At 41.8% G+C, this 15,419-nt stretch overlaps 2 protein-coding genes across 2 annotated transcripts; both read left to right on the top strand.

Annotated features, from left to right (window-relative positions):
- Positions 1 to 693: 693 nt before the first annotated feature.
- LOC115358364 (cocaine- and amphetamine-regulated transcript protein-like) lies at positions 694 to 3,086 on the top strand. Its single transcript, XM_030050316.1, has 3 exons — positions 694 to 822; positions 2,480 to 2,563; positions 2,979 to 3,086. Exons 1-3 carry the CDS (start codon positions 694 to 696, stop codon positions 3,084 to 3,086), a joined length of 321 nt encoding a protein of 106 aa, XP_029906176.1.
- An 8,884-nt stretch (positions 3,087 to 11,970) lies between these two features.
- Positions 11,971 to 14,550, top strand: LOC115358349 (uncharacterized). Its single transcript, XM_030050290.1, has 3 exons — positions 11,971 to 12,076; positions 12,226 to 12,312; positions 12,737 to 14,550. Exons 1-3 carry the CDS (start codon positions 12,001 to 12,003, stop codon positions 14,137 to 14,139), a joined length of 1,566 nt encoding a protein of 521 aa, XP_029906150.1. The 5' UTR covers positions 11,971 to 12,000; the 3' UTR covers positions 14,140 to 14,550.
- Positions 14,551 to 15,419: the final 869 nt, after the last annotated feature.

Below are 15,419 nucleotides of genomic sequence, written 5' to 3'. Positions count from 1 at the left end.
GCCGGGGGTTTTGAGGTCAGTCCCGGACGAGGTGACGAGGTCAGACGGTTCCAGTGGAGTTTGATATCAGAAAATGTTTGGGGATGTAAAACAGCAGCGGTTTTTGCGTCGCTCCCTCACACTTAAAGAGCCGCGCCTTTTTTTCTACAGCCGCCATTTTGCACCGTCGTTCAACTGAGGGAATATTTTGCATGCAGGATGATTTTTTTTAAAATCAGTTTCAGTTGAAAGGATTTCTGCACTTTTTTTAAAATCCAAGACGGAACACGGTAGATTTTAGCTCTGTGAAGTGCGTTCCTCACAGCAGCCGACTGACTCAAGGTTTAATCATGAACGTAAAACACGGCTGAAGCTCGGTGATAAAACTGTTTCTTCAGAGTTAAAGAGGCGCTGATGTCGTTTCCATCCCAGGAGACCTGCTTCGACAACCGTCACCGGTTTTAATTTCCTGCAGCTCACCTCCCGTGTCAGTATTTACCCTCTGATGATGAGACGAACCCGAGGTCGTGCCGTGGCTCCCCTCATCACCGAAAGGTAAACACCGCCCGGCTGACGTCTGATGGATCTCATATAAAACCGTCACATCTCGGAGGCTCCGCCCACAACCCCGAGGTGGACTTTGCCATCCGGTCGCATCCCAGCATCCCTCAGCGTCCCTCAGCGTCCAGCCCGGGTCCGAGCCCCGTCCGCACCATGGTCACCGGCCGGATGCTCCTCGTCGGCGCCGCCTGCTGGGCGCTAGTCGCACTGGGGAGCTGTGAGGACCTGAAAGAGGCCCGCTCTCTTGAGGACGCCGCCAAGACGCAGCAGGAGAAAGAGCTGGTGAGATGAAAGTTAGGAGAGTTCACTGTGTGGTATTCAGAAAATCAGCTGAGACGCTGCAGTGATTAAAAAAAAAAAAAAAAAAAAAAAAAAAAAGGCGTGGCCATTATTTCAAAAATGAGGGGGATGGAATATTCTGGACTTTTTTAAATCATAAAATTAAATCAACAACTTTGTCTCACTTTTGTTGTGTATGTATTAATCCTTTGAAACCCAGGTGCAACTCCGGAACAAAATTAATTTTATTTATTTTAATTATTTATATTTTGATGGGAATTTTTTACTTAAAAAAAAAATACCATATGCTTTTTTCTCTACTTTTCCAGTATTTATTTATTTATTTATTATTTTTACAAAGTTTTTGTAAATTTTTTGATAATTTTCTGGTATTTCTTTTACTGGTTTCTTGTTCTGTTTTGGTTAATTTTGGTAATTTATTACTTCTTGGTAATTTTCCCATCACCCTTTTACGTGTCTTTATGTGTCTGGAAAAAAAAAAAAAAAAGGTGAAAATGATGTGGTTTCAAAAGGTTAAATGCTTGTGCAAGGCGTCTACTAAAAAAAAAAAAAAAAAAAAAAAAAAAAAAAAAAAAAGATTAAAATCTAGAGTTGGATGAGGTGGGATGACAACAGGTGACAACAGGTTAACTATTACCCACATGGTGTTTGCAATATTTTTCAGGAGAACAGAGATAATAAAGGAATAAAGGGCAGTTTTATGGTTGTTTGTCCATAAATCTGACAATAACCAACTGAATTCAAAGTTATTATAACTTGTTGGCATACATGTGTATTATGCATTATTGTTGCGTGTGTGTGTTTGTGTGTGTGTGTGTATGTGTGTGTCGGTCCTCTGTGGACACTAAGATAATTGTCGTCTAACAAAATCAACCTGCCCGACAGCAGAGAGGGGCTCCTCTGCTGGTCCAAGGTCCTTCCTGATATCTTTATGCCTGGGGGTGAGGGTTCATGTGTGTTGTTCACACACGCACACACACACACACGCACACACACAGGGCTCTAAGTTAAGCTCCTGGTCTGCATGGTGCAGGTCATTCAGGGCGTGTCCAAGTCCACTTCTGCTCTTTTAACGGTAAAAAAAAAAAAAGGCCGGTTGCTCTGGTCGCTCTGTGTGTGGGAAAAGCAGAGCCAACGCTCGCCGGCGCCCCCTATGCAGGCCACCATTACTACCTTTATAATGAGCTTCAAACACACAAACTTTGGTGATCTCGCAACCTTTCCTGCAGCGCCACCTTCAGACCAAAATGTCAGATTTTGACACTGATGTTATTAACAAACTTGCAATTTCTCATTATTTGCATTCATGCTCCCCAAAGGAAGGTTCCTCCTGACTTTGATGACACCCATTACCTTTCCTCTAGTGTCAACCATGGGCCAAAATGTCAAATATGATAACTCAAAAACTCTTGGGTGGATTGCTGTGCTGCCAAGAGGATGAACCCTGTCAACCTCAGAGACCTCGTGATCTTTCCTCTGCCGATGGAGCTCAACAAGCAGCAAACTGACCTCTGACCTCCAGCATGCTGGGAGAAATGAAGCGGCTCGTTATTTTTATCGGTATCTTCCTGAATCATAGATTTATGTGTTTGTTCAGTCCCAGTCAGACATGTGATTTTCTCCACTCTTCCCTCGACAGATTGAAGCTCTACAAGAAGTTCTGGAGAAGTTAAAGAGCAAGCAGCTGCCGTCCTCAGAGAAGAAGCTGGGCTGGGTTCCCACTGTAAGAACACGGGATGCCTGTAGAACCTTAAATTACTGCATGTTTAATGTTCTAGGAAATACAGAACATCCTCATCACCCACGAAATAAAAAAAAGTTTGACCATTATGTCTAAATATGGTCACTAATCCTACAAAATTATTACACCAATAAATACAGAAATAAGACATTTAGCAAATAATTAATGACGGATTAGGGACTTTATAAAAATGTTACTTTCACTGTACAGAACAAACTAATGGCTTGGCATGGAGCAGTTTATGTGGCTAAAATAATTCTGGATTAAGACTTTAAAAAGCTTCCTAAATAGATACTTAAAGTGTGCTTGAGTCAGGATCGCACATCCTCGTTGACTGTGTTATAGGCCTCTAACGTGTGTGTGTGTGTGTGTGTGTGTGTGTGTGTGTGTGGGTCAGTGTGATGCAGATGAGCAGTGTGCAGTCCGTAAAGGCTCCAGGTTCGGGAAGCTGTGCTCCTGTCCCAGAGGAACAGCCTGTAACTTCGCCGTCCTCAGATGCCTGTAGGGGCGGCGGCTGGAGAACGTGGTTCCGCTGGGAGAACGTGGTTCCGCTGGGAGAACGTGGTGCTGCTGTCCCGTCACGCATAAATAAACGCTATTTTTCAAAACTCCACTTCCCTTTAATTCTTCTGCAGTCTAAACATGTTCAAGTATTAGCCAAGCCAGTAGGGGAACAAGTCAAGGCCGGGCCGGGGTGCAAGCTGCATGATCGGCCCCCCCCACCGCTTTTAATCAGCTTCAGTTTAGAGAATGAGCGCTCGGAGGTTGTGACAGTGACAGGAAGAGCGCGCTGTGATTATTTCGGTCGATGAATTTCTCTGCACGACTCGGGCACAACAGAGCATAAAGTTGGCTGAATCCCTTTGTGATTTGGGTAGTACATTCAGTACTGCATTGTCTTTGCAAGAGTAGGCTAGTGCATATCTCATGATGTCAATGATCTAGATTTCTAAATACACAAACCTCCTGTCCGTGTAGTAAATCATTTGCTTCAGCTTACAACAGTATTGGTCTTTGATTGCAGAAAAAAAGAGAAAAAATCTCGCCTATTGTGCGTGTGTACCGCCACTTCCACGCAGAGTGTGTCTGATATGAGTCTATAACAGGACGAGCCCACTGGTGGTTTGTACAGCAGCTTATCATCACCTACAATTAGGGTTTACAGTGAAGCGCCCTCTAGTGGTCATGTAAATAACAGTGTGGGGGGTGGATGAGTCATCCCTTTCAGGCCATGGATAGTTCTAGACTTTTAGTTAGACAAATGTTTTATCTGCATTTCGACTTTATACCTCCTCTGAACTTTTCACTTTTTTTATTTTCCCATTTTGTTTATTTGCTGCATTTTTTCTCTTTTCTTTTTCTCTGTGCTTTCAAATGTCCTGGTATGTCTCATGTAAAGCAGCTTGAGGTGCCGTGGTGTATGAAACCTGCTCTACAAATAAAACTCGCCTTTGTCTTTAACCCCGACACCAAACCTTCCACCTGAAGACTGGAGTTTGATTCCCACGTGACGCGAGTCCACTGTTTGTCTCCAGGTGTTTATTATTGTCACCATGGCGTGCGCTATGTGAAAGCCCCAGTGATGAATCATCATGATGCTTTAATTAATGGGCCCGCCTGCTGCCTGCTGCTCCACATGCCAAGAGACAGGGCCCATAAAGTGCATTTAAATTCGAAATAAAATAGCGGTCCGTGATGGCCAGACCCCCCGGGACACCAGGGGCCCGGGTGAAGCCGCCTACCCAGCCCCCCAGGACGGCCCGCCTCTGAGCCAAGCAACCAAAACCAACTACAAACTACCAGCAGAGCGAGTGTTTCTAACGCCATCTAGTGGCTGCAGCTCTGCTCACTCAATGCAAGTCAATGGCACCACAACCCAACTTCTTACTTAAAAATATTAATTCAATGCAATGCTTTGAGTTGCTATATTCACTTCTTGTAATGTGTCTGCTTATGGTATTTAAAAAAAAAAAAACTGATATGAAGACAAAGATAACACAGGCTTGTTTCAGCTTACATTTACCTGCTGAGTGACAGGTCATCTGTGTGTTGGCTCCACCCCGTCTCCCTCCGGCAGCTCAGGCTCCAAAACAAGCCAACCCGCTGGGGATCATAACACAGTCTGTCGTTTTTTGCTACCACTACTACAAGAACTGCTACTAACCTATTACTGTGGCTACTACTACCATGACTACTGCCAACAGTGGTCGTTATTAAATTTGATTATTTTATTGTTTCACATTGTTTAAAGCTGCCTTTCCATACAGAAGCATTTTATTAATGTGTCTGAAGGCTGAGAACATCTGTAGCTCCTCCTGTTTTTGCCTCAGGGTCTTGGTTTAAACACCATGTGACTCTAAAAGCTGTTTGGATGTGGCTTCCTGAGTGACAACATGGTAAACAGCCACTCCCACTCAACAGGTGCCCATTTTTTAGCTATCCTTGTCAGAGCTGAAGGCTCAACCCGGCAAATAAACCGGCCTGGCAGTGCTTGAGGAGCTTACTGTAAGGTGTGTTAGGTGTAAGCAAAACATTCTCCCTGATTTTGACCCCGTTTTTCAAAACACTGTCAGATTGGGTAATGCTGCAGATTTCCAAATCTGGATTTGGAGTACTTTTAATAAATCAATAATAGTTTATTTGAGTGCGAAAGAGAAATCAATGATCTATCTTTTTTCATCTGCCAATGTATAAAGTTTATTCATCTTTCACACAATAAGCACATTTCTTTTTTGATAACAGGCCATTTTTTAATGATTTGAGAAATAAAGGTTTATTTCTGACAGTCCAGCTGTGACGGCAGTGAAGTGCTTACTGGTTTAAAGCAACATGCAGATGATAAGAATAAGAAAATCAGCTGATTCTTTATAGTTCAAACATTATGAAAATCTTTATTGCCCCTTATTCTTTGAGGTTTCAAGTTGTTTCAGTGTGTGTGCAGACTCTAGATGGGGTCAAAACTATCCTGATTTTTGGTCTTTAATTTATCCATGTTTTTGACTTCAGTTTTCAAAAACCCAAAGACAGCATTTAATCCTGATTAAAGGTTGAATTGTATTACAAAATCCAAGGCCAGATATTTAGGGTCAGATACATCGTAATCTGTTTTGGAAAAACATAGAATTTTCAGACTTAATCCAACAGGATCTGCTGGATCTCAGTGACCCTTGTCCAGGTGGTCTGGACCGGCTCTCTGTCTCAACGGTCTGAACCTCAAACCTCAAAGGGTCTTACCTCTAACAGTCCTGCTGAGGTTTGTTTAAGCCGATGGCGAGAGGGTACACCTGGCTGCTAACTGCCTGCATCTGAGTGTCGACCCTGCTGCCACAGAAGCTCCACCCACCTGAGCAGCCCCTGAAGCGAGGACAAGCAGCAGCCACACCCGTTAACGGCAGCCCTGCTCTTATAGATCAGAGCACTTGTTATTTGCCAGGTTAGTAATAGTGGCTACAAGGATCAGTTGATTTTAGTGGCTAGAGTAACCCTGACACACTACATCCTATTATTGTACTGTCACCAAATTCATAAATGTAATGTCCACAATTATTCTTTAGTTCCAATTGGTTGAATTTATTGCCTCAGAGACGTCATGCCCATTCAAACTGGTGGGGCACGTGCCTCCCCAGATTTTTGGTATCTGGATTTTTTGCACATTTATTTTATGTCATAAAATAACCCCCATTATAATAGTGGTTTCTTTCACCAGCACAGTGTAAACACCAACACCTGCACAGAGCAGGATGTGGCAGTCGGAGTACGAGCAGCCAGGCGCCTCAGTGCGTGACGTTCGCCGTTGAAGTGGTGAGTTTAGCATCAGTCCGAGCTTCCAAGGTGTGAAAATGAACTGCCATCAGTTACTCTTGTGGTAATGTTGGTGTCTAACAACTTCCTACGGTATACAAGAGCTGCGTGACTGTCATGGCAGTGAGCTGAGCTGCAAAAACTTACACTGTGAAGTTTTAATACTTCTAACCTTAAAGTCTTTGAATATATACGTAGATGTCAAATTCTTTTTTTCTGGACCTCATGCCACCTGCTCTGTGGTGATATAGTCCACAAACTTCTACCTCAAGGTCCGACCTCACAGATAGAACCCCGATGGCTCTAAAACATCCATTTTTATTGGCTCTTTCTCGCTTCTTCTGAAGTCCATCACAGGATTGCATCAACATTACTTAGTACTTTGCCTTTGTGACTGAGTCACGTCCTGTCTTGCTTCACACAGCACAGTAAAACACAGACTTCTCTTAACTTGCTCCAAACATTACTACATTTTGTTTTCTACTTTCATTGACAACATTTATTATTATCAATCATTAATTCATTAGTCATGGATGTGGAGGATCTCTCTCCGTCATGACAGATCACTTTTGTCTTTGGCTGATATAGAGACTTTTATGTTTATTGTTGGCATGCCACATTATTTTTTTTAGATATATCTGCTGGTATTATTGTTGGGGGTGGTTATTAGATGCACAGATTTGTGTATGAAAGGGCTTAGGTGACAGGAAATGGATGTCACAGGTGTGTGGAGTGCACACAGTTCTCCACAGACCAGGAACAGATCAACAGGATGCAACCGGCAACAACAGAACCGGAAACAAATAGGTGTGTTGATCTTTTTGTACAGGTGCTTGTGTCCTCAGTAAATATCAAACTAAGCTGCAAATAATGATGGGATATCTACTGTATTGGGTTTGGCAAAACTGGAAAAGTTTGGTAGAGAAAACGTGAAAGTTGACAAACTGCCATTGTAAATATCAACGACACAATCTCCAGTGTACAGAACACGTCTTGTGCACAACATCAAGTTTGATGTATGTCGACTGTATGATGATCACACAGCTGAATCTTACTTTTCTTCCACGCTGGTCACCTTTTGTCTGGGACGGCCCTAAATCGCACAGTGTGTACCTGGCTTAAGCCAACTGACTCTTCTACCGAGTTATAAATTAACAACAAAACTACTTTATTGTTATTGTTTATTGTACAAACAGATCCCCATTAGTTTTTACCAGGTAGGTAGGCCTGAGGCTACGCCCTCTCTGGGGCTCTTTTTATTTTTCATTTGTACAGCTGTATGGTCTTCTTATTTATTGCTGGTGAAAAATGCACTTGCACCCTATGTCGGACTGCCTCTGTTACACAGCTATGGCTTTATTACTGATGTTGTTTTTGTTGTTGTGTTGGTGATGATGTCGATTTTGATTATGTTGTTGACGGTCACCTGACTGTTCTGTTTTATCTGTTTTACTGTAAAGCACTCTGTGTATTAGTACTGTGAAGAGCGCTATACAAATAAAATTTTACTTACTTACTTACTTACTTATTCTTCCTGGGGTCCACATATAAAACATAACAAAAACACATAACAAACATACATACGATCAAAGCCTAACCCTAATCCTACGTCCCACCCCTAAATCCCCAACCCTTCCCACACTTATTACCCTCAAACTGAAAGAGCCTGAGGGAAGGTGGAGATTTGTCATATTACAGTTTTTTTCCAATCACTTTTTCCAGTAATAATGAAACTGGGATCCACTTTGTCATCATCTTCACCTCCAAACCACAGCAGAAGTTTTCTTTTGCAAATGTGTTCATAAAATTGTATTGTATTGTAGGGGAGCGAGGGGTACAACCTAACGTTTCAGGCCAAATGCAAAAAAATGTAGGATATGTAGGAGTTAGGGAACTCATTTTTTTATACAAGCAACATACACATCTCTGCTACAAATGAACACTTTAACTTTGTTTCTAGAACCTGCCATTTCTGTGGAATTTCACCCTAAGTGGAAGAAGAGAAATGTTACAATTAACCCCACAGGTGGAGTTAATTGTAACGAAGCAAGTCTTAGTTGTAACACTTATAAAAATATATATATATATATATACATATATATATACTTTTTTTTTTTTTTTTATTTAATTTTGTTTATTTTTTTAAGTGAACAGTCATAATATTGACTATTGCTCTTATCAGGAACACAGTCACTAAACTCCCTCTCTCTCCAGAGGTCATGGCCCCAATCTGGCGTTTTCCTCTTGGAGAAAGAACCTGGAAAGTGAATGAGAGTGATAATTGTAATTAGTATTTATATTTATGTATTGGATCTTTATCTTTAATTGTATTTATATGTAGGTATGTATATATATATATATGTATATTTATTTATTTATTTAGACTCCTCCATGATGATAGAGGCTCACGTTATATCCACACACACATGCTCCACCTTGTGCGCACACACAGCTACACTACGTAGCTAACGTTACTCTTATGTTAGTGACAAATATGCAGTTGTTTTTATTGTGGCTTAGTTGTAACACTGCGTTACAACCAACCCCACTGTGTAGTCACTGGTCTCAAACCTGTCTAGCACTCACTATGAGTTAGCTAAATGTTTTGAATCAGTGCAATGTTTAAGGCAACATGACGCTTAATACGTTGATGTAAGATTGGATTCGGTAATGCACACACACAGTTCAGTAGTCAAAAAATTATAAGGGTAAAGAAATTCACTTACATGGTGGTAAAACACACTTGTGCACATATCTCCTCCAAAATGCAGCCAATTCCCCCCAAAATTCGCGCTGGCCTCTCTTATGATTATGTGATGAAATAACCAGAAGCACTTGCCGCTTGTGCAACTACCTAAAAAGTCTGTGTTAAAACTAACCCCGCGTTACGTTTAACCCCGCGCTCCCCTATTCTGTATTTTTTTTTCAACTCCTTTGAGTTTTTCTGTGTAATACTGTATGTGAATTACAGTATTTCAGTTTTTGCCATCAACACAGTTAAATTTCACTTCAAAGTCTCTCTGAGTTTGGATACAGTTCTTTATGTAAGTTCCCATTTGAATGTGTAGCTCACAGGAGAACCTTGCTCTAGACCTTTATTTAACCAGATAAGCTTGTTGAGGAAAAGAAGCTCTTTTACAAAAGCGACCTGGCCAAGAGGCAGCTGAATTACACAGTTACAATCATTCAGACAAAATCATACACACAGGTAGAAATCAGGTAAAATCAGATCAGATATCATGGTTTAAAAGCAGTGGCAGTCCCGTATGCTATCAAGTTCCTTATCCTTGAGGATTTTCATAAAACTGTCCAATGGTATCAGTTCGGGCAATTTTAAGGCAGTCTGCAAAAAATTCCATGCAAATGGAGCAGCATATCAAAATGCTCTTTTACCGATCTCTGTGGACACTCGGGGGACCTTGAGTTTAATGTAATTGGATGCTCGTAGAGTAGCTATAGCGTCCCTTGTTCAAGCTGATAGCTGTATCGAAGGAATCTACTCTTGTGGGCATAAGTTGAGTTGTTTGAGGGAAATATTGGCTTTTGCTACTTGCTTTACAATATGTAACGATGTAAACTGTCAAAAAATATGACTGCAATACACACAGGAAAAAGTAAGGTTGAACCTGCTCAAACTGAAAAGGCTGTGTTGAATTTTGGTGTTGAGTATGAAGTGAGTGAGCGGCTGGGTTAGTTGTATTGGGCGGTGACAAAATGTGCTTTTGCTGCATGTTTGAAATGTTTTGCCATGATGAGAGCCTTTTGCAAACAACATGTATATACAATACAGGCCAGAAGTTTGGACACACCTTCTCATTCAATGCGTTTTCTTTATTTTCATGACTATTTACATTGTAGATTCTAACTGAAGGAATCAAAACTATGAATGAACACATGTGGAGTTATATACTTAACAAAAAAAGGTGAAATAACTGAAAACATGTTTTATATTGTAGTTTCTTCAAAATAGCCACCCTTTGCTCTGATTACTGCTTTGCACACTCTTGGCATTCTCTCGATGAGCTTCAAGAGGTAGTCACCTGAAATGGTTTTCCAACAGTCTTGAAGGAGTTCCCAGAGGTATTTAGCACTTGTTGGCCCCTTTGCCTTCACTCTGCGGTCCAGCTCACCCCAAACCATCTGGATTGGGTTCAGGTCCGGTGACTGTGGAGGCCAGGTCATCTGCCGCAGCACTCCATCACTCTCCTTCTTGGTCAAATAGCCCTTACACAGCCTGGAGGTGTGTTTGGGGTCATTGTCCTGTTGAAAAATAAATGATCGTCCAACTAAACGCAAACCGGATGGGATGGCATGTCACTGCAGGATGCTGTGGTAGCCATGCTGGTTCGGTGTGCCTTCAATTTTGAATAAAGCCCCAACAGTGTCACCAGCAAAACACCCCCACACCATCACACCTCCTCCTCCATGCTTCACAGTGGGAACCAGGCATGTGGAATCCATCCATTCACCTTTTCTGCGTCTCACAAAGACACGGCGGGTGGAACCAAAGATCTCAAATTTGGACTCATCAGACCAAAGCACAGATTTCCACTGGTCTACTGTCCATTCCTTGTGTTTCTTGGCCCAAACAAATCTCTTCTGCTTGTTGCCTCTCCTTAGCAGTGGTTTCCTAGCAGCTATTTGACCATGAAGGCCTGATTGGCGCAGTCTCCTCTTAACAGTTGTTCTAGAGATGGGTCTGCTGCTAGAACTCTGTGTGGCATTTATCTGGTCTCTGATCTGAGCTGCTGTTAACTTGCGATTTCTGAGGCTGGTGACTCGGATGAACTTGTCCTCCGAAGCAGAGGTGACTCTTGGTCTTCCTTTCCTGGGTCGGTCCTCATGTGTGCCAGTTCGTTGTAGCGCTTGATGGTTTTTGCGACTCCACTTGGGGACACATTTAAAGTTTTTGCAATTTTCTGGACTGACTGACCTTCATTTCTTAAAGTAATGATGGCCACTTGTTTTTCTTTAGTTAGCTGATTGGTTCTTGCCATAATATGAATTTTAACAGTTGTCCAATAGGGCTGTTGGCTGTGTAGTAACCTGACTTCTGCACAACACAACTGATGGTCCCAACCCCATTGATAAAGCAATAAATTCCACTAATTAACCCTGATAAGGCACACCTGTGAAGTGAAAACCATTTCAGGTGACTACCTCTTGAAGCTCATGGAGAGAATGCCAAGAGTGTGCAAAGCAGTAATCAGAGCAAAGGGTGGCTATTTTGAAGAAACTAGAATATAAAACATGTTTTCAGTTATTTCACCTTTTTTGTTAAGTACATAACTCCACGTGTTCATTCATAGTTTTGATGCCTTCAGTGAGAATCTACAATGTAAATAGTCATGAAAATAAAGAAAACGCATTGAATGTGACGGTGTGTCCAAACTTTTGGCCTGTACTGTATATATATATATATATATATATAAATATATATATATATATATAATAAAATTCCCTGTCCTTTGCTCTAGTAATTTCCTTGGCTTCAAGCACACCCACACATAAGCCATGCCAAGCTGATGACTCAGACTTTGACAGTGACTCAAGGTGAAACTTACACAGGAAAGACTCGGGGTGTTTTGACAGATCCTCCATTCAGGCGTCGCAGCATTATGTTCAGCAAAAGCGTCCGTGGCAGAAGTAGGAACAGTCAGCGCTCTGAAATGGCTCACAGACCAAGAGTTCGATGTAAGTATCTTTACTTTAGGGAAAGAAAAACTGGTAAAAGTTGTATACTGGAACAGCTATTCAGCTATTGACTGTACACATTTGGTGCAATTCCTGCTTGTGAGTTCCCTTTTTTTTTTTTTAACATGTCCCACATTTACACTGGACAGCTAGAAGCCCAAGAGATATCAGGAGGAGAGAAAACCAGGAAATAAATGTCCGAAGAGCCAGACGTGGACAAAGTAGACAAGGAAGAGGTAAAAGTTTCTTGTTATACTTCACAGAACAAAAAAGTCTTCCATAAGTCTGCCAACTTCCATAAATCAGTTCAAGAGCTCAGAGCCAGATAGGCATAATCATATCTGTAGATCAAGTAAAAGCTCTTGAGGAGATCTGTTTAGCAGTGTTAAGTGTCTCTTATTTTTGGATGACATGATACCTTCAACAGCTGACAAAAAATGGGTTTTGTTTGACTTGATAGCTTCATTGTCATTATCCAGGGATAGAAAATTATAGGTGCTGCTCTGTTAAGGTAATGAGTCGGCTAAGATAAAATACCAAAGAAAAAAAAAAAAAAACAAGGACATTAAGCTCTCCTGTTCAATTTTATGAAACCTGCTGTCCCCCAGCTTTCTGTACTTTGAAATCTGTTTCCTTCACATTTCCTATTTGAAACTGCAGGGAACCAACAAATCTTCACGACTAAAAGGCTCATGTTGAAGATGATTGTGTCAAATCTGCAGCCGCTAGCAATTACCGGAGATACAAATTTCCAGGATTTTGTGAAAGCTCTGAAGCCCACAGTGAGCATCCCCAATACAAGCCTAATGCGCTCGGAGCTTCTCGGCGTGTACGAGGAGGAGAAAATGGTGGTGAGAAGCAGTCTGGATGCTGCTGATGACGTTGTGTTGACATGTGAGCTGTGGCGTTCGAGAGCTGAAGACCACTACCTGACGGTGCGTTGTCATGTTGTTGACAGATTTGGGAAATTCAGGTCCTACATGCTAGAAACTACCAGCATCTTTGGTGACAACTCAGCAGGCAGCATTATAAATCAGCTGTCGGGAATTATGGAGGCTTGGGGCATAAGAGAAAAGGTCCACACCGTTGTTACAGCTGGCATGCCACAACAGAGGGAATTTAAAGCAAAGTGGATTCTACAGCCTTGTTTTGCCTACACCCTGAACATGATATTCAGCAAACTTCTGGAGTGCGACAAAGGCCTGAAGGAGGCTTTAAGAAAGTGCAAAGATATTGTGAGGTTCTTTAAGAGCGATGCTGAGGCCGAGCAGAAACTCAGAGAGTTTCGAAACCAGCTGGGGATACCAGAGGAGGAGCTGATCGTGCACACCGGGGAGGGATGGCTCACTCTGCTCCCCATGCTGGAGCAGCTCGATCGTCAGTACATGGCAATGCTCCTTGTGTTCAACCAGAGGGGCAGTGATCATTTCACTCTCACTGATAATGATAAGAGTAAAATGAAAAATATCATATCTGCCCTCAAACCTCTGAGCGAAGCCACATCCATGCTGAAAAGAGAAGGGTTTGACACCATTTCTGTCATCATCCCGCTGCTGAAGAAGCTTGTGGACGACCTCGCAAAGCAAGGGAGGGAAGGGAACAAGACTGCCGCGCTTTTGTTGTCAAAGTGTAAAGAATGCTTTGGTAACGTCAACAACCACAAACTTGCTCTCATCACAGCTCTGGACCCGAGATTCAAAGACCTTCTGGAAGAACAAGACAAACAGCGGGTGATGGATAAAATAATCCAAGAGCTGAGCACAGCAGAGCCAGCTTCCTCCACTGCTCCGAACTACAAGCAGCTGCTGGACGACTACATGACCTCAGAACCTCTTCCAGAAGGAGGAAACCCTCTCGCATGGTGGAAACACACTGGATCGAAGAAATTCAAGGGAATAAGCAAGTTTGCTGTGAAAAAACTTGGGACAGTGTCTACAGCCGTACCGTTAGACAGAGCCTTCTCCGCAGCAGAGGATCGGTTCTGCTGCCTCCGGAGCTGCCTGGAGCCAGAGAACCTCAACATGATCCTGTTTCTGAACAGCAACTGGGACACTCGGTCTTAGACACAAGTCCATCGCCTCTTGTTAGGAACACGTGCACAAATGCTTTTTAGGGATGGTGGACTTGGAAAATATTGCATACATTCATTGTTTTGATGGCATTTTTGCTTTGTGAGGAAGAAATGTTTGACATCTACTGTTCCATTTCAATACATGAATATACAATGAAAATACAGTGAACTGAGTTGTTTTTTTTTTTTTTTTTTTGTACTTTACATGCGTGAATGTGGAATTTGGCAAGAAGTAAAATTAGATGAATACAGAAAAATGCATTATCATCTGTGTTACTATGAACATAGCAACCAAATATCAACCAAATATCACACGTGAGTCACTCTTTAACTGCAGGGATCCACTTAAGTTAAACTTATTTTACCTTATTTGTTAGAAGGATTTTTTGTGGTATGGACCAAACTTATTCCAGGCAATATTACCAATTAAATCACTCCAATAAAATGTTGCTGTAGCTGTAGAAATCATGTCGTCCTTAAACAGAGCTCTTATTTTGGAGATCACACCTCTATTAACAGAAAAAACAAGCTTTAGCTAATGGAGGTTGCACTGGGTCAGGGTTCAGAGGTTATTATAAATTCTTATTATAAATAATTTTAGCCCACAGTTGTGCCAAATCTAACATCTTTGTGGCATATAGCACCCATGTCAAAAGAACCTGCTGATGACAACTGGAAAGTTTAAATTGGATTTTTTTTGGAGAATACAATATTTACAAAGCAAAAATTTTAGCCACCTAAACACATAATAAGGAATTAAATTCCAAGTTGTTGTTTGAACTTCATTTTATTGTATTTTATTTTATTTTTTTTATCAAGTGCAACTCACTTACTTAGAGACACAACACAGGCATAAATGTCTTTGCAGGCAGTCTGTGGATTCTTCTCCAAGATAACAGGAATGAGTAGCGATATTACCCCACAAACACAAAGAAAACCATTAAATGTACATTATGAAAAAAAAATGTGCTGCTCACAGGTAAATGGGGATAAAATAAACCCACAGGAATTATTTTACTTTTATTTCACATCAGTTGAAAAACGAACAAACAAACCATGGAATAGCTGGGGACTATTTGGTGAGGAATAACGCCCTCTGCCGGCCTCAGCGGAGCCATGCAGGTGTGGTGAGCTTCGCCGTCCATGCGCACTTGCAGAGTTGCCAGGTGTGTTTGTTGTGTGGGGAAAAAGTGCTCAGTTTTTTAAAGAGAGGTGGAGAGGTGAAGCGCAAGATAAGGGGGATATTGGGCATGACTACCTGGCAACCCTCAA

The sequence above is a fragment of the Myripristis murdjan genome, chromosome 4, assembly GCF_902150065.1.
Source record: "Myripristis murdjan chromosome 4, fMyrMur1.1, whole genome shotgun sequence".
Lineage (NCBI taxonomy): Eukaryota > Metazoa > Chordata > Actinopteri > Holocentriformes > Holocentridae > Myripristis > Myripristis murdjan.
This window is presented reverse-complemented; position numbering and strand designations above follow the sequence as displayed.

Bases quoted from the DNA above. Each gene is read 5' to 3' on its own strand.
- LOC115358364 (XM_030050316.1), top strand. From the start codon at position 694: ATGGTCACCGGCCGGATGCTCCTCGTCGGCGCCGCCTGCTGGGCGCTA. The intron at 823-2,479 runs GTGAGATGAAAG...TTCCCTCGACAG, and splicing joins CGCAGCAGGAGAAAGAGCTG to ATTGAAGCTCTACAAGAAGT. The intron at 2,564-2,978 runs GTAAGAACACGG...TGTGTGGGTCAG, and splicing joins AGCTGGGCTGGGTTCCCACT to TGTGATGCAGATGAGCAGTG.
- LOC115358349 (XM_030050290.1), top strand. From the start codon at position 12,001: ATGTTCAGCAAAAGCGTCCGTGGCAGAAGTAGGAACAGTCAGCGCTCT. The intron at 12,077-12,225 runs GTAAGTATCTTT...TACACTGGACAG, and splicing joins TCACAGACCAAGAGTTCGAT to CTAGAAGCCCAAGAGATATC. The intron at 12,313-12,736 runs GTAAAAGTTTCT...TTGAAACTGCAG, and splicing joins ACAAAGTAGACAAGGAAGAG to GGAACCAACAAATCTTCACG.